This window comes from Eublepharis macularius, chromosome 2, assembly GCF_028583425.1.
Source record: "Eublepharis macularius isolate TG4126 chromosome 2, MPM_Emac_v1.0, whole genome shotgun sequence".
Classification (NCBI taxonomy): domain Eukaryota; kingdom Metazoa; phylum Chordata; class Lepidosauria; order Squamata; family Eublepharidae; genus Eublepharis; species Eublepharis macularius.
In genome coordinates this window covers 210,537,593-210,556,779 of record NC_072791.1, presented here as the reverse complement: position 1 = coordinate 210,556,779, position 19,187 = coordinate 210,537,593, and the positions used below count along the sequence as shown (strand labels likewise).

Below are 19,187 nucleotides of genomic sequence, written 5' to 3'. Positions count from 1 at the left end.
CACCAGGTATCCTTTGGCATTTATTGCTGCCAAAATTGCCCTTGGGATCCCCTTGCCAGAAATTGAGAATGTCGTGTCTGGAAAGACAACCGCCTGCTTCGAGCCTAGCCTGGACTACATAGTCACCAAGGTACCCCGTTGGGATCTTGACCGTTTTCAAGGTGCCTCCAGCAAGATCGGAAGCTCTATGAAGAGTGTGGGTGAGGTGAGTCTGGGGATTATTCCCATGAACACTTTAACCTCAGGCGACTGAGCTGACCACAACCACCACCACCACCACCACCACCACCACCACCACATTCGATGTATATATTGCCGTTCAGGACAACTTAACACCCACTCAGAGTGGTTTACGAAGTGAGGTGGGTGGGGCTGAGAGAGCTCTGAAAGAGCCGTGACTGACCCAAGGTCACCCAGCTGGCTTCAAGCGGAGGAGTGGGGAATCGAACCCGGTTCTTCAGATTAGAGCCCTGCCACTCTTTACCACTACACCAAACTGGCTCCCTAATAGTAACTCTTCACATTTATACAGAATTTATGTAATAATACTTAGCATTCGAATAGGATATTCACAGCACTTCACACACATTAACTTTAACATCCCTGACAATAAAGCTGGAATGCAGGTCGCTATTGTTATTTTCCTATCTCAGAAGATGTCAGTGGAGGCTGGAGAAAGTGTTTTTTTGCCTAAGGCCATCTGATGACTATGAGACAAAAATCCCGATTTATACCTCAGTCTCTACACCAAAGGCCCAGTGAAGACCTTTTACGAACAAATCACCAAGGACACATCTACATTTCTATTAGTTTTATATCTCTTAACTACCATTACTTCTCCTTCCAAAGTTATGGGTACTGTAGTTTGGAATCAATGCTAAGAATTCTTTTAGCAATGTGTAGCCACCCCTCTTCAAACTACAGTCCCCATGGTTCCCCCCACCCTGCGCCGATAGCAGAGATTACTATTAAACCAATTTAACTATGGTATATATACCTGCCAAAGTGCCTTGGGGTCTCTCCAGTGCTATTTCTGTGTTGTTACTGCAGAACAGAAATAGAATATAGATTCCATCCATTTGAAGTTCTATACTTGCACTATAAGCCAATTTTAGATAAGCGATATGTGCAGAAATACCCTTGTTAGTTTGGCAGCGAATACTAGCAGGTAGGAACCCAGGAAATTCACTAGGAGAGGGACAAGGGGCCAAGCTACACATGACGAATGACACTTGAACAGCAAGTGTATTTCTCCCTGTTCACTTGCCCTCCACTCAATCCACTTGCCGTTCAAGTGTCATTCGTCATGTGTAGCTTGGCCCAAGGAAACCACAAAGCATAGTCGCTGGTCTGAGAGCGCAGAATGTGACTGGCACTTTGGGTATTCTAGCCTGGAACCCCTGAGGCCAAAAAATAAAATAAGAAAAAGATTCTGGGACTCAAGCCAACCTGAAAGTTCCTGCATAGAAAGACCTTCTCTATAATCTCAGGTCTGTCCAAGAATTGATTGTGGAACAAGTGCTCTGCCTGTGTTCTCTAAGGCAGCCTTATTATCATCTCTTTCCCTCCCCCCTTATTATTTCTTTGTATGTTTTGGAGCTGAGCTCAGGCAGTGGCAAGGGTGCCCTGGGGCTCATTTTGTTCTTGAGAAAACACCGAGGGGGCCCAGAGTTCCTCGATGCTGAAATCTGTGCCGATTCTCAGAGAAAGCAACGCTGGTGTCAACTGGAGCCAGTAGCTGTAAAAGCATATCAGAACACTGCTAGATCAGTCCAAAGGTCTCTGACTATTCATGATTCTGTTTTTACCAGTGGCTGGACAGATGTTGGCAGGAAGCCCATACATAGGGCAGGTTGCCAACTGGGGTTGCCAAGTCTGGGTTGGGAAATTCCGGGAGATTTGGGGGTGGAACAGGGGAAGAGCAGTGTTTGGGGAGGGGAGGGACCTCATTAGGGGTATAATGGCATAGAGTCCAATTCTCCAAAGCCTCCGTTTTCTCCAGGGGAACTGATTTCTGCAGGATGGAGATGAGTTGTAGTGTTGGGGAGATCACCAGGTCCCATCTGGAAGTTGGCAGCCTCACCCCAACCCACATTTGTTCTCCCAGCAACTGGAATTTAGAAGCATTGAGCTGTCCTGGATAATAGCCGCCCTCCAGGAATGTGTTTCACCTCCTTATAAAGGCATCTTAAGCAACTGGCCATTGCTACGTCCTGTGGCAGAGAATTCCGCAGGTTAATCATGTATTGAAGGGCTTTCTGTTGCTGAATCTCTGCCAGCCATTGGAAAGGTGCAATATGACAATGGCTGACTTCATTCATTTCCTTAAAATATTTATATACTGCTTTTTCTCAAAGGAAACTTCAGGGCACAGCGATGTTAACAGCAACATAATGATCTTTATAACTTTTTCATGAAACAGCTTGTAATAATAACCTGTTTAGAAGGTTATTGTATTGATAAAGTATAAATCACAAAATCAACGAATGGGTGATATTCAGAATGGTTTTTTCTTCCAAATATAAAGCTGCGCACGTGCCTTCTGAGTATAAGAAAGCACTTGAAAGCTTCCCTGGGATTAAAGGTTTGGAGCTATAGTAGAGCCAGTGTGGTGTAGTGGTTAAGAGCAGCGGGACTCTAATCTGGAGAATCAAGTTTGATTCCCCACTCCTCCACTTGAAGCCAGCTGGGTGACCTTGGGTCAGTCACAGCTCTCTCAGAGCTCTCTCAGCCCCACCCACCTCACAGGGTGATTGTTGTGGGGATAATAACATACTTTGTAAACCACTCTGAGTGGGTGCTAAGTTGTCCTGAAGGGCAGTTTATAAATTGAATGTTGTTGTTGTTGTTACTATAAAAAGGCCCTTGGAATTCCCCTTTATGCTGTGACTCAAGCAGAGAGAAAGCAGGTCCAAGGGCCCTTCCTTCAAAGACTGTTGCTAATCTTGCCATCACAACCACAGCGCAACAAAAAACTTTAGTTTCAAAATGCATGCATGTTAATTGCGGGCACGGGAGCCTTTAGACAAATAATTAAACTGACTTTGGCCCCAGGTCGGAATTGGTCAAAACATTTCCTTTTTCGGTTCCAGAAAAATTGCATTGCCACTTGATTTTATCATGACAAAGTAAAGATGGAACCAGGAAGATCAGAAAAACGTTTCAGCCCTTCACAGGTCTCAACGTTACATAGCGTTGGCACAATAGAACAAGTTGCTTGGAGATCTTTGACTTAATTCTAGGGTTGCCAACCTCCATGTGGGACCTGGAGATCTCCCAGAATTACAATTGATCTCCGGACTACAGAGATCAGTTCCCCTGGAGGAAATGGCAGCTTTAGAGGGTGGAGTCCATGGCATTATACCCTACAGGGGTCCCTTCCCATTCCAAAATCTTCTTAGGATTTCACTGTAAATCTGCAAGAATTTCCCAACTAGAGTTGCAACCCTACTTAAGTCATAGCAATCACTTAAATGGTAAACCTTTGTCTTGGCTGTGCCACATAAGATTGGGAGTGGGGGGTAGGTATGTACCAACAGAAGGGAATCTGAAATGTAGTAAAGTTGGATAAAGTTTCTTTCTACTTTTCTCTCATTTTAAAATCTTGCTTATTGCTTTAAGACACATGGACAGAGAAGATTCTCAATATAAATAACAAATCTGAAAAATCAAAACTGACAGATGCTGCTGTTTATAATACATCAAGTTATGTTTCCTTAAACAACTTTCCCTTCAGAATTAATAGGATCATTCAAAACAGGTCTTCCTCTCCAAATTGGAAGCACAAGAAAAGAGCCTGGCATTTAAAATCTTAATTTAAGACTGTCTGGAACAACACTGACATCTTCGTCTCTGGGTTTCAAGAGGAATGTAGTGACACAAAATGGGCAGATTATGCCGCTAATTAGCCATCAACTATCCAAAGTGCAATAATTAATTATATATTTGCTTGATTGTCCTGCTTCGTTTTACCGAATGTTTTTCAAGAATCTCAGTGGCTGAATCATTTTGACATCTGAGGCCTAGTTTAGCATCCTTTGTGGTTTGCCTTCTCTCCCTCCTTCCAGAGAACTCTATAATTCATTGATGAAGCTGAATGCTAGAGGATTTGACTACCGTAATCATCGTCATTTTCTTAATGGATGGGTTTTACGAGCCGTGTAGACAAACATGAATCCAGATTAAAAAAGACCAGTGGCTTTATACATTTATTTAGCGGACTTTATACATTTATTTAGCGGATTTATAGGCTGCTTTTCCATCTCTTTGTTATGACTCCCAATGTATAAAATACCTTTTTGAACAACAATACATTCTGGGCACCTTCTTTTTGTAGCTTTCAAGGTAAAATATAAATGACATTTTAAAGGATTATTTTAGAGGTCTATTAATATGCTTTAGGTGCCTTGTTTTCACTTTATTTGCTGCTATAATAGAAAGTAACATATAATAGCAGTGATACTCAAGTGGTTCAGGTGCCACTTGTGGCTCTTTGAGATGCCACCTGTGGTTCCTCTGAGCACTGTCCCTCAATATGGCACCCACCCAAAATTCCAAGGAAGTGGGCAAGGCCATTGCTTGTGGTTGGCGGGTGGTTCGAAACAGCTGCCACTGCAGGGAGGATAGGTAAGCTGTAAGCCTCCCTGCGTTAAGGGCGAAATGCTGTGAATAGGAGAAAAGGGCCCATCCTTACCAAAACCTCTTCACTGGCTCTGCCCTCTCATCTCAGCATCTGAGGGGCTGCTGGGAGGAGAGCAAACTGGCCATAGATAAGATAGAATAAAATGGCCATCATCCGCAGGGCAGACATCTGGGGAAAGAGCATGCTGGCCTGTCAGTCCCTGGCAGGTAAACCCCTCAAGCCCATCCACAGTGAACACACGTTAGTTCCAGCAGAATCAGCTTTACTAAGATCTATGCAGTTCAGGTCTGTTCTCCATCACGGAGCTTGACAGAAGTGACAATTCAAATCAAGCAATCTATGTTATAGTTGATTTTTCCCACGCTCCAAATGACAGGTTTTGGCGCGCAAGCCTACAAGAATTCTGTGAGAACCTATTCAGTTATGACTTTGTATTAGGTACACAATGCCTACTTCCCAGCATCTGGGAACAGGAGAGAAAACTGGAATCTAGACACATCAAGGTCTTGGCTAGCCGAGACTCACATATTTATCTAAGATAATAGGAGAGGCCCTTTCTGGGCCGTAAGGAAGTAACGTCTGCAATATGGTTACAGATGATCAGAGAGAGTTACACATCAAGTTAGTAATAATGCAGTATAGCTTCAGCATATTGTGGTACAAGCAATATAACAACCATACAACCATGACATGGCTGTACACAGACATGACATTGCCCTTCTCCAGGTGCCCTGATAATCTCACTGTCTCACCTGACCTTCTGTGACTAATGCTAATGAGAGAGTATGAAGGCAGAGAGGGAAGCCCTTCCCCTACACAAGGGTTGGCTACGTTTCAATGGTGGTGGGCAGAGACATATATATGCACAGAGGTACTCTGGTAATCACATTGTTTCCTTATTTATGTATAACTGAAGGATAGTGCCCAAATGCCAAAAAAGGCCTCAACATTGACATATAGATTTGAAGAAAATAAAAGGTGGTGGGGATTGTACTTGACCAGACTTGGTGGGAGCAAGCTCAACTCAGCACCACAGCTGGTGCCTCAGGCCCTTTCCATGGATTGGGCTGGTAACTGGGTCCAGGACATGATGACAGACCTGTCATGCCAGTGGCTTCTCCTGTTACCCAAAAAGCAGGTCTCCTTGTGAGTAGGGGGAATTAGCAAAAAAGAGAATCTTGCAAGAGAGGGGTAAGTGGGATCTTTTGCGCCTTTGTATACACCTTCTTCTAGAGAACCCTTTCAATAAGCAGGCAGGTGTTCAATCAAAAAGGGTTTTTTATTTAAAATACTACAGATCAATTGCACACAAAACACACAGCACAGTCACAGAGCTCACTAGAAAAAAACAGGGAGGAAAGTTGGAGAGAGTTGCAGAGCTGGGCTTATAGTTACCAGGTCCAGAAAGTAGAAGATGTCCGAGGGAGAGCAGCTTCAGTGACCAGCACTTCATGGCAAGAAGAGGGAGGAGGGCTCAGTCATACCGTCTGAGGGTGTGTGGAAGGTCCACACACCTCAGATGGCATGTTCACACACTCTCAGACAGCACACACACAATGAGTACACGGCAGAACAATCAGGTATACTGTGAAACATGCCCTGAGGCAAGACTGAGAGTCTCTGCCCGAAATCAATGCCTTAATGGTTCTTCCCAGGGTGGGATAAAGGATTGGGAAACTGTCTCTGGGGAGAGACAATAAGGCTGGTGAACTGTCTCCAAGGTGGGACAATAAACTAGGAAGGTTTGACGAGGCCTTCCTGAGAGGAAGTATAGGTGTAAAAAGATTATTTGATTGATGACTGGATGGGTGAAACTATAATAGAAAAGTGGGTAAGGATAGAATTGGAAAGAGGTATGAACAGATTCATTCAAGTACTTCTGGAGACCTCCATTGTTCTCCATTGCACATGTCCAAGATGGGGCTGAGTTAGTCTTACTTCACCACTCACATTCCAGTCCTTTTCCATCTCCTGCCTGGCCAGGCAGCTTGTCTGTGTTTTAAACACATGAAGAGAGGCGCTTCTGATATTGCCATATTCATAAGTCTTCTTAATATCGTGAGGGCAAGTGTGACCACTTACACTCCCACAGTGCCTTCCCCAGCAGTGCTGCCCATGCTTCTGGTGGAAAACTGACCCAGGATGCTGAGCAAAATAGCCTGGCCTGCCACCATTTGACACTCAGGCTCAGTGCTATCTGCCACAGTACAGACACTGGTGGTGGAAAATGCCATCAAGTCACAGTCAACATGTCAACTTTGTAAGCAAGAGACATTCAGAAGTGGTTTGTCATTGCCTGCCTCTGCATAGCAAACTTGGGCTTCCTTGGTGGTCTCCCATCCAAGTACTAACCAAGGTCAACCTGCTTGGTGGAGAGTGTCCTCAAGTCAGAGTTGACTTATGGTGACCCCTGGTGTGGTTTTCATGGCAAGAGACTAACAGAGGTGGTTTGCCATTGCCTCTGCAACCCTGGTATTCCTTGGAGGTCTCCCATCCAATTATTAACCAAGGCCAACCCTGCTTAGCTTCTGAGACCTGATGAGATCAGGCTCACCTGGGCTATCCAGGTCAGGGCATAGCAGCCTTGGACTTTCTTGGACTTCCCATCCAAATACTAATCAAGATAAACCCTGCTTAGCTTTTGAGATCTGATGAGCTCAAGTTAGCCTGGGTCATCCAGGTCGGGGCTTGACGGTTATTTATTTGTGAAGCTGTTTCTTCAAAGGATATATATTCCAGGGGTCTTTCCCATGGGGCACTTCAAGCATGCTACTGTCTCCTTAGCCATGATTTCTTCTTCACATTAAGAACAAATGTGAGCCTTTCCCCAATGAATTTGCCCGCTGTTTTCTCTTAAATCTAATATTCTTAAACATTTCCCCTTAAATTATACTTGTTGAGGTAGACTGAGTGCAGGACCCGTGCAAACACACAACAAGGTAGGGCAGCTTCCGTGGCCCATAGCTCCTGGTTGGGGCCTGCTGCTGCTGACTCCTAACTCGCACATCTCCTCTAATGCTCTCTCTCACATCCTTCTGTTGCCTGTTTGTGTGTCAGCTGTCCTCCCAGCTGCATACGCTGCCTAGCACTGCTGGAGAAGGGCAAGAGGGTGACAGAGAAAGCATCACCATTGCTGATGGCCATGGCAGTGGCACTCCTAGCTACAGCCAACACCCAACACCATTGGGAAAATTGTGTGCAAGCAGAATGGGCAGCTGTGACAGCAGGTGGTGAGACAGCTTGTCAGTGGGCAAGGGAAGGACACACAGGTAGGTGGGGGAAGGGGGATAGGAGAGCAAGAAGGGGAGCCTAGTAAGGGATATGGGGGGGCTAAGCACTGTCCAGGGACCCCAATAACTGGAACCAGCCCTCTCTGAGTGGCTTGTTTCTTTTCTTGACAGAGTTTGAGAAACCCTGAAACTGAGAGGGGCGTTTCCTATGTATGCCGATAAAAGACATTTCCCTGTTACAGGTAATGGCTATCGGGCGTACCTTTGAAGAGAGCTTCCAGAAGGCCTTGAGGATGTGCCACCCCTCTGTTGATGGCTTCACGTCCCAGCTGCCAATGAACAAAGACTGGTCAGCTAATGTGGATCTCCAGAAAGAGTTGGCTGAACCTTCCAGCACACGTGTGTATGCGATTGCCAAGGTACTACTGTAAGAAGCTCATTGTTTGATTGCATCTGTGTTATATGAATTTTCACCTCCACTGTTAATCTAGACAAGATCAGGACTAGAGATGGGCATGAACCAAAACACAAACCAAAGTTTGTCACAAACCAGGCTGTTTTTCGGTTTGCGAACCGGTGGTTCGTTGGGGCACATTTTTGACGAACCATGATAAACCACTATGATTTTTAGGCTGGTTCATTTGGTTCGTTTTTCAGTGAGTCAGTGGGATTTGCTCCGTCAACTGCCGATTGCCCAGTGATCGGCGTGGGGGAGAGCTCCTGGAGGTTGCCTGCCACCAGCAGGCACCTCAGGAGCATGTGCTGCACGCGCGCTCCCAACCATCACTTCAGGAAGTGACGTCATCACGCTGGCAGAGGGAGCATTCCTGTGCTTCATTTGGGGCCCATTTGGGCTCATGCAGCCGGCATAGTGACATCACTTCCGGAAGTGACATCATCATGCTGGCTTTCGAAGTGACAAACTATGAACCAAACGAACCGGTTCACAAACTGGGCCATGAACCGCCATTTTCCTGGTTCGTTCCCACCTCTAGTCAGGACCTGAATTCCATCTTATCCGACTGCCAGTTGCCTAAAAATGTGAAGGCCTGGGGGAAAAACGACGGAAATTTGGGAGAAAAGAAACGGTCGCAGCATTTATGTTTTCCTTACTTCTCAGAGGGCAAAAACTAAGATTCATGTGTTAAGGTAGCATAGGCTGCAACAATTTGAAATTCACTGTGAAGTTTTGTATATACCTCCAGCTTTGCTTGTAAAAACCTACGGAATTTATACTTCCACATTCCAAGAATGTGCCAAACAGTACAATTGTAACTTATAAATAAATATATTTTATGGATTGTCAAAGGTAGTAAAATAACTTGAGGTTTCGTAGGAAAGTAAGTATTGAATATATTTCAATTCTCCCCCAAATTTCCATTTCTCACCTGAGGGGGAAAAACAGTATTTTTCATGGATTCAGAATTTCTAGAAATTTTACATCACTCCAGCTGCTTGAACACCTGCCAGTTCGGCTCATTTCCTGTTCACCTGTTACGAACAGAGACATGGTTTTTCAATAATCAGTTCTGTAGTTCATTGATATGTTTGTGGCTGTTTCACTGTATTCCTTATGCAGGATGGCGCAATGGGCTTTTCGTGCACGTGGGTTCTCACACAGCCCAATTGAGGTCTCCCATTTCCCCCACCTTCCTGCATAGCTGCTCTGATCTGTTCTGCTCAGCAGACAATTGTTTAAATAGACAATTAGATCACTCACAAATCATATAACTCTGGCATCAATAAATGCTATGCTTCAGTAATACCCCATCCTTCAGTGTTCATCTAAGAAGTCATTAGTGACGCTAATGGCTGCCTTTCAATTTGAATCCGCAGCCCCTTTGCTCGTGTGAAATTCTTGGGAAACTCTGTTCAGATTATTCAGAAATAATTTAAATCAGTCATCGATAAATGCTCTGTTTCGATGAAATACTACCCTTCGGTGGCTAAGAGCGGGACCACAAGTGACGCCTGACACAGGTTGGACACTAGTCAGCTTCCCTCAAGTTTTGATGGGAAATGTAGGCATCCTGGTCTTGCAGCTTGACTCTCTGACTGCTGTCCAATGGACTTTTCAACTGTCACTTGTCCAACATTCCGCCAAGCTGCCTACATTTCCCATCAAAACTTGAGGGAAGCTGGCAAGTGTCCAACCTGTGTCAGGCGTCACTTGTGGTCCCGCTCTAAGTAAGTAGTCCTCAGTGATGCTAATGGCTGCCAGTCAGTTTGAATAATAAGCATCCTTACGCGTACACCATTTTGGGAAAATCCCGTGCAAACTGGCTCTGGAGGCATTTGCGGCTGTTTGGGATGAATCGAGCAGACCAAGTGATCTGCTCACATCTGATTGCTACCTTTGAACATGACAAGTTTGACCATCAGACATGTTCACAGTGAAATTCACAGCGTCCTTAGCCACAGCCAGCAATTATTTTAATCTGCAAGGGACTCTGCAAGAAGCTGTGTCTGGGCTTCTCCAGGAGGGCTCATCATTGCTCAATTATTCCAGCCCATACTTTGGTAGTTGAGTGACATCTTTGCTGTTGGGTTAATACTAACTCAAGAACATGAGATATTCCCATGCAGAAGCATTCTGAATTGGACAGAGCTACTGTTCCAGTGCCAAATGAGCCTTCAGAGAAAGCTTATTTCGAGTCACTATAATGATCGGGATAGGGTGGGGAGCAGTGTCAGCACACGGTGAGATGGAGCAGCTGATGGGACCCAAGGTTCTGGTGGGAACCACTGCTGCCAACTCCCTACTCATACGTCTCCTCTGATGCCTGCAGTCACACCCTTCCACTGCCTGCTTGTGAGCGCTTTGTCCCCACCTCTCCCAGCAACATATGCTGCCTAGCCCTGCTGAAGAAGGGCATATGGGAGGTGCACAAAAAAATCAGCATTTCTGGTGGCCATGGCAGTGCAGCCCCCACCCAGCACAACAGGGGAAAGGGCATACAGGGAGTGTGGAAGGCTGTGACTGCAGGTGGTGAGAGAGATTGTAAGCAAAGGAAAGACGCAAAGCAGGTAGGTGGAAGGCAAGAAGGCAAGCCTAGTAGTGGGGGGGGGGGGCTGAACTCTCTCTGCCCAGAGACCCCCCAAACCTGGAACTGGCCCTGTTAATAATACATTCCACCGCATTTTGATCTGATGTTACAATATAAGAAAAATGGGCATACACTGTAAGGCGTTTTCCCTCTATACAACCAAGTTTAAGTGGCTAATTTAATTGGGATTGGGTAACAGTTGAATGTGACTACAGCATCACACCATTTCCCCTAATGAAGAAGTAGGAACAAGGCAGTAGAAAGTGGAGGGGGGGCAGTCACAGAAAACAGGAGCTGATGTTCTTCCCCCCCCCCTCCATCTTCCATTATACAAGTTCTTTTTTGTTGTCTCACTCCTGATATTTCACTCTAAAAAGAACCGACATTTATTCTTTTAGAGAATGAAATTATTCAAATCTGTGTCATAGGGGGGAAAAATCCAGCTTTCCTTGCTTGTTAAAATATATATCAGACAGCTGGAGCTGTTCTGGTCAGAAGCCTCTAAACATTGTTCTGACACTTAAAGAATGAACAATTTATTCCTATTAGTGCAAAGCCTAGCTAAGTCATGTTGGATGTCTTGTCAGAATGCCTTCTTTAGCCCTCCTCGCCATCAAGATATGTCAATTTGGGGAGAGTTGAGCTGATGGAAGTAATGACTGTTTGCATTTAAAAGACATTCACAGCTGCAGCCCCTGTGACACACACTCTTCCTCAGCTGTATGAAAAAGGAAAGGCGAGTAGAGATGTTGAGGATAACAAAACGCTTACATCGCTTACATGGTTGAGCTTTGGTTTGTGTCCTGGACAAAGTAAGGGATTTTCCAGAAATTGAATGCCACAGGAAGGCCTGAGTCTTTGAGCATGAAGAAGCAAGCATGTCTCCTGGAATCAGGAGGCCAATCTTTTCTGAAAACTTCCAAGCAGGTGTTGAGCTGCCTGTGATCAGGAGAGGGGCAACGAGGGAGGGATCTTTCACCCTCACCCTTTACCAGGGCTTTTTTTCTGGGAAAAGAGGTGGTGGAACTCAGTGGTGGAACTCAGGACCACACAATGACATCACTTTGGGTCAGCTGGAACAAGGGGCGAGTTTTTTAAAGTTTAAATTGCCCTAGTTGAAAATGGTCACATGGCCAGTGGCCCTGCCCCCTGATCTCCAGACAGAGGGTAGTTTAGATTGCCTTCCACGCTGCTGTGCGGAGGGCAATCTAAACTCCCCTCTGTCTGGTCTAGGGTTGCCATCCTCCAGGTAGTGGCGGGAGATCTCCCAGAATTACAACTGGTCTCCAGGCCAGAGAGATCAGTTCACCTGGAGAAAATGGCTACTTTTGGGGGTGGACTCTATGGAATTATGCCATGCCAAGGTCCTTTCCCTCCCCAAACCCCACTTTCTCCAGGTTTCTCCAGGTTTCACCCCCCAGATCTCCAGGAATTTCCCAACTTGGAGCTGGCAACCCTAGTCTGGTCAGGGGGCGGGACCACCAGCCATGTGACCATTTTCAAGAGGTGCCGGAACTCCATTCCAAAGCATTCCTGCTGAAAAAAAGCCTTGCCCTCTGTCTCTGTCTCCTCAAATCCAGATCCCCTCTCTCCAAAGCTGCCGTTAGCCCTGTGGAGGAAAAACAGACCAGGCACAGATGATGTACCTTTCTTTCTCCACCCCTTGCGGAGTTGACAGCAATTTTAGAGGAAAGGGGGCATCGGTCTGTGATCTAAATGGGGTAACGGTGTGGGGGGAGGAGAAAGGGTTGAATTCTCCCTTCCCTGGCTCTGCTTCCCTGATCGAACAAGCAGCCCCTTGCAACAGCTTTCTTTTAATTGTTAGAATAGTTGCGTTACTTACATATGTAAAAATAAAACAAAGAGGCACTCTTGGCAGAGCAGAGCAAAATATCTTTTTCAAAATACATATTTTATTGAAAAGACAAAGCAGTAATAGACAAGACATAAAAATAGAAAGTATTTAAAAAAGGAATAGACAGTAAATAAAAACCCATATATAATTATAGATAACAGAGTATATAACAAAAAAATATAAACTGCAAATTATTTCTCCCCTCCATCCCCATACTTAATTATATTCAACATTTAAAATTATTGATTTAATAATTGGTCTACTTTACTGTTATATAGTCTTAATTTTTCTTAGTTTTCAGCTGCATAATCAAAGAAAGCTTTCAATTTTTTCTGAGATTCTAGGATTGGTCTGTTATGCATGTAAGAAGTTAATTTAGTCATTGATGCATGTCCATACACTTTATTCCTTCAGTCAGTCACATCTGGACCAGATCCTGCCTTCCATTTTGTCCCATGCAACAGCTTTGCAGTAAAAAAGGACACAGGAAAACATGGGCATGATGAATCCATACGTTACAGAAACTGCCTCCCCTTGCACCCCTCCATACCCTCCTTTAAAACAGTGCAATAAGCCACAGATGTTAGTTGCCAAACTCTCACAAGAAGTTCAGCCACCTTTTCTGCATGCACCCAATGTTGTTCCTGAACTCTCACAAGAGGAGGCGATGTTGCAAAAGTCCAGGAAGGCTTCCCATGCATGTAAAGTCTGCTGCAATATTTTTACGATGGGATGGGTCAGTGAACTGGTAGAGAGGATTGCCTTCTCTGGGTGTTGCAGCGACAGATATGGTGTGTGTGTGTGGCTTCTGCCACGTGCCCAGACATCCTGAGCCCCCCTCTGCAGCCATAGATTCACCATCTCAGTGAGTAATTCTAAGTTCCGTGATCCAGAGGAGTTAGCCATGTTAGTCTGTAGTAGCAAAATTGAAAAGAGTCCAGTAGCACCTTTAAGACTAACCAACTTTACTGTTGCACAAGCTTTCGAGAATCACAGTTCTCTTCGTCAGATGCGTTCTCTTCGTCAGAATCACGGTTCTCTTCATCAGAAAAGATGCGCATCTGACGAAGAGAACTGTGATTCTCGAAAGCTTATGCTACAGTAAAGTTGGTTAGTCTTAAAGGTGCTACTGGACTCTTTTCAGTTTTTCTAAGCAGGGGATGAGCAGGCCACGGGGACTGGTGGCAAGCAAGATGGGAGGTTACCATCCCCCAAATCTGTCACCTGAGGGACATCCCTTGATAGAGCTAGCTCTGTTTTTCTGGTCGTTACCAGAAATGATCATGAGAAATGATCATCATGAGAAGACAAGACTCATCGGGAAAAGACAATAATCTTAGGAAGAGTGGAAGGCAGTAGGGAAAGAGGAAGACCCAAAATGAGATGGCTTGACTCAATAAAGGAAGCTACAACCTCTAGTCAGGGCTGTTAATGATAGGACGTTTTGGAGGTCTTTCATTCACAGAGTCACCATAAGTTGGAAGCGACTTGACAGCAAGAAACACACACACACGAGGTCCGATGGCTGGTGGAATATTTTTCCATATGCCAAAAGTCTCTGTATGTAGAAAATGGTCTGTCAAGGAGGGAGCTATATCTGTAGTACCATGTGCATAGAATCCTTTTTTTTTTTTTGCACTGTGGATGATCTTGTAAGATCCAGCCTGTTGTCTAAAGCAGAGCTGCCCAAGCATACACCTTCAATCTCAAGAGAGAACAAGGCTCAAGCCACTGAGGTCCAGGTACTCCTGTCTTATGGAAGTGGATATCTTGCTCCACCTCATTTGTGATCAAGAATGTTTACTCTGCTAGGAAGCGTTGCGGTATGGCTGTACCACTGGCTCGAGTGACCAACAGTATCAGGTCTTGGTGGTGGGAAGTGCCATCAAGTTGCCGCCAACTTATGGAGACCCCTCAAGAGGTTTTCAAGGCAAGAGATGAACAGACGTGGCTTGCCACTGAGTGCTTCTGTGTAGCCTTTGATACCCTTAGTGGTCCTCCCATCCATGTGCTAACTGGGGCTGACCTCGCTTACCTTCTGAGATCTTAGATTGTTAGCCTGGGCCATCCAGGTCAGGGCCAAATAGTATATACCATAATGGAAGTGGCTGCTAATGACTGGGCCCTCTCGATAGCTAAACTTTTAGTTATTGTACAGAAGGCGTTTGGTGGAAATGCAGTCTATCCTTACATTTGAAAAGAAGCTTTTAAGTCCTGCAGATCGTCATGAGAAGACATGCACTGAGTTCAACAACCAATAAAACATACTTGCATGGTCTAGCAGGATGTTGTAGGAGCTGTATGAGTTAATAAACAAATCAGGTTCTGCAAGACTGAACGACCAAAGATAGCGATGGTATAGATGCAAAATTCTCCTTTCAGGGAAGCTTCTTCAGCTTCTTCAACAGAGAGGTGTTTTTGAAGAAACGCAACAGCGAAACCAAAACGAAATATTTTGTTTTGACTGTGTTCTGATAAAATATGCTTTTGGAATCATGTGGGATAAAGGGATAAAGGACTAGGGCCATTAGCAGGAGTGTCTCCTAGATATATTCAGCTCATTAGGTGCTCAAGATAAATCCTGTTCTACATCAATTAAATTGGGACGCCTGAAGATAGTTTAAAGTGGATAGCGTTGTTGGTCTGCAGTAGAAGAGCAAGATTTAAGTCCAGTTGATCCTTAGAGAACAACTAGATTTCTAGGGTATGACCTCTTGAGAGTCAAAGCTCCCTTCATCAGATGCCTGACAAAGGATGCTTTGACTCTTGGAACACCTGGATGCCCACATTTTCTGTGATGCCTTTGACATGTCTCTGTTGATATGGGTTCCTCTCCCTAACTTGCATTAAGTTAGATTTTTAGATTGTTAGCCTTTGAAATAGGATTCTGAATAGCAGGTTAGGAAATATTTGGGAGTGGAACCAAAATCACAGAGGAAAAAACTCAGAGGACCCAACAAGGGGCTGGCTAATATTATGCTTATTTCATGCAAAGACTTCTTCAGGGGTTGAATACTCAATCCACCATACATCGACACAAACACTTGGATTCTCTTGTGTGTCATTGTTGGCACACCTCTAATCTTGGTTGTGATTTGAGGTGTGCCAACATTGACACATGAGAGAATCCAAGTGTTTATGTCGATGTATGGTGGATTGGGTATTTGGTTCCACCTGCAAAAGAAAATAGATCAAGAGATTAGAATCCGTTTGTGGATACTTACCTGTTGGCTCCGGTGTTTCTTCCTGAGTACCCATCTTCTGCACACGTGTAAAGAAAGAGAGAAACTACAGAAGGTTTTGATATGTGCATTTGGACTCGTATTTATTGCATTTAAATCAAATGCACCTAAATTGAATGGACTATTTTGGCCGATTCTCTATTTTTGTACATGCTATTTTTTGTGGCTGTGGATGTTTTATAAGCTATTTTGTATGAATCTTACTATATAAAAGGCTAAACGTATTCAAGACAACTCACTTCCTACCCTGGTGTGCCACCAGAGGATGCTGCTGTGGAGGGAAGCCCAGATGAGGAAGCCAGACTTCCAGAGAACATGCTATGGCAGGAAGCCCAGGCCAGGATCAGGTGTGGAGCAGGAAGCAATGCCTGCCCCTGCCTTCACACAAGAGGAGCAGAACAGATGGATCAAGAGGAGCAGAACAGATGGCAATGCCCACCCCCACCTTCACCCAGCTAAGATCAGAAACGGAGCACATGGCAATGCCTGCCCCCTGCCTTCATGCAACTGCGATCAGGAGCAGAGCAGGTTGCAATGCACACCCCCTGCCTTCATTCAACTGGGATGAAGAGCAAAGCAAGTGGCAATGCCCATCCCCTACCTTCACCCAGCTGGGATCAGGAGTGGAGGAGGGGGCAATGCCCCCCCCCCCGCATTCACCTAGCTAGGATCAGCAGTGGAGCAGGTGGCAATGCCTGCCCCCCTTCTCTCAGCTAGGATCAGAAGAGGAGCAGGTGGCAATGGCTGCCTGCTGCCTTCACCCAGCTAGGATCAGGCGCAGAGCAGGTGCCAATGCCCACCTCCACTTCACCCAGCCGGGATCAGGAGTGGAGCCTGTTGTATTTTCCCCCACAACGGGCTTTGTTGCTAGTTTGTAATATTTATATTGAATTTGTACATTAGCACTTGAACACTTTGCACTTTATATAAATATTAATATACTTGATATTAATATTTAATAATTAAGAGTATATTCAGTATTAATATTAATATATTGTATAAATATATTAATACCTTTATACAAACATCCTGTCTGTTAGCTTGTTTTTGATCCCCTTGGTCCACCTCTGTTCCCACCTGGAGTTTGCCAACCCTTCCGAGGGCTTGGTCCACCACGTACGGGAAGGATGCCTGCAACTAACCAGCCTCTCTTTTTGGCAGGCCTTGCACGACAACATCCCTGTGGAAGATGTTCATAAACTGACATTCATTGACAAATGGTTCATCTATAAGATGCGTGACATTGTGAAGATGGAGAAGAGCCTGAAAAGCCTAAGCGGGTAAGAACCCCACGCGCCTTTGCTTGAGGACTGCTCTGCGTATTACAGTGTTCCTGATCTTCTCCCAGTTGCCAAGAGACTGCCTCACCTTGCGAACACGTTTTTACCCATGCTTTTAAAAACTGTGGACTATGTTATAAAACGAACAATTTCCAGTCTCTTCAATATGCTCAATTTTGTAAAAATTGACCCGGTCTAGCAAGTACTTAGAAATGTAGTCTTAGGGCCAAGCTACAAGTGACGAATGACCCTTGAACGGCAAGTGGATTGAGTGAAGGGCAAGTGAACAGGGAGAAATACACTTGCCGTTCAAGTGTCATTTGTCACTTGTAGCTTCGCCCTTAAAGACAAGCTGTGGGTGTGTTCCAGGCTCACCTTCTCCCGCCAGCTGCCCCACCTCCTCCCAAGCTCCTTTTCTGTCCCTTTCACTGTCCTTTGTGGCATTTGCCCCTGACTGCTGCTTTATCAACTCCCTCTCATCAGGTTCCCTGTCAGGTTCTCTTTCCGCTTCCGTCATCTCAGCTTTCGCTCATATTTTGGAGAAGCTGTCATTCTTTTTCAAGTTTCCAGACAGTCACCCAGCTGGTATATCCCTCATGATTCGTTGCTTCCAAACTTGTTAGACATGACAGTTCTTGCCCTTTCTTTAGTGCAAACTGTACTGGGTTCAAAGCATGCAAATAGGTCTGAGAAGAGAGGGATTGGTCATCACAAAGACACTGATATCTATTGTCGGCTTGGGGAAGCAATATCTTGAACCCGAGGGAGGCCAAAGGGTGCCTCCTCTGGAACTTCCTGCAACTCTTTCCTCTGAACAGGGGCTGCAGTAGGATTAGAAAGAAAGGGCCCAATCCACACAGCTTCCAGTTTAAGCCCGGTGGCACCTGACAACCTCCTTGTTTATGCATTCAAAGCAGTTCTTGTCGAGAAGGTAGGCTGACTGGCAGAGGTGTAAGGCATTCTTACACAAAATGCCTTCAGTTCTCCAAGCCAGAGATGGTTTTTCCAAATGAGAACAGATCAGATGGGTAGCCATGTAAGTCTGTCTGTAGCAGCAGAAAAGAGCGAGAGTCCAGTAGCGCCTATAAAACTAACAAAATTTGAGGCAGATTATGAGCTTTTGTGAGACACAGCCCACTTCTGTGACTTATGAACAGGGCCAGATCGATGGGGGGAAGGGGGGTAGTCTGCCCCCAGCACTGCCAAAGAGGGGGTGCCGGGTGCAGCTGCCAGCCTCGGGAGCATGCGGGCAGCAGGACAGGGGACACGCTTGCTCCGCGCAGTGGTGTGGAGGGCAATCTAAACTCCCCTCTGTCTGGAGATCAGGGGGCAGGGCCACCAGTCATGTGACCATTTTCGCTGAGGGTGATTTAAACTTTAAAAGACTCCCCCCTTGTTCCAGCTGACCCAACGTGATGTTATTGTGTGGTCCTGGGAGCATGTGGTACCATGGGGCACCGCCTCAACGTGATGTTATTGTGTGGTCCTGGGAGCATGTGGTACCAGGGGCACCGCCTCCCGCCATGAGTTGCCCCCTGTGCTGGCAACCCACTTAGTTCCACCACCTCTTTTCCCAGAAAAAAAGCCCTGCATGGAAGCATGCATATAAGCACATTAAGAGACTTCCTTGCAAGCCAAGAAAGGCACAAGCTGGGAGATATCTTGGGAAGCACCATTTCTCTTCCTTCCTGCTACTTCTTCCTGATTTGCTGGTGGTGGGTGATCTCAGTAGGGTTGCCAGCTCCAGGCTGGGAAATTCCTGGAGATTTGGTGGGTGGAGACTGGAGAGGGTGGAGTTTGGCGAGAGGAGGGAACTCAGCAGGGTATAATGCCATAGAGTTCACCCTCCAGAGCAGCCATGTTCTCCAGGGGAACTGATTTCTATGGCCTG

General features: G+C 45.5%; 1 protein-coding gene across 1 annotated transcript in view; it reads left to right on the top strand.

Annotated features, from left to right (window-relative positions):
• CPS1 (carbamoyl-phosphate synthase 1) overlaps positions 1–19,187 on the top strand; it is a 209,524-nt gene that overhangs the window by 100,389 nt on the left and 89,948 nt on the right. Inside the window, exons 19-21 of the mRNA XM_054971268.1 lie at positions 7–205; positions 8,115–8,291; positions 17,178–17,296. Coding sequence (XP_054827243.1) covers positions 7–205; positions 8,115–8,291; positions 17,178–17,296 — 495 coding nt within the window. The remainder of the gene's footprint in view (positions 1–6; positions 206–8,114; positions 8,292–17,177; positions 17,297–19,187) is intronic.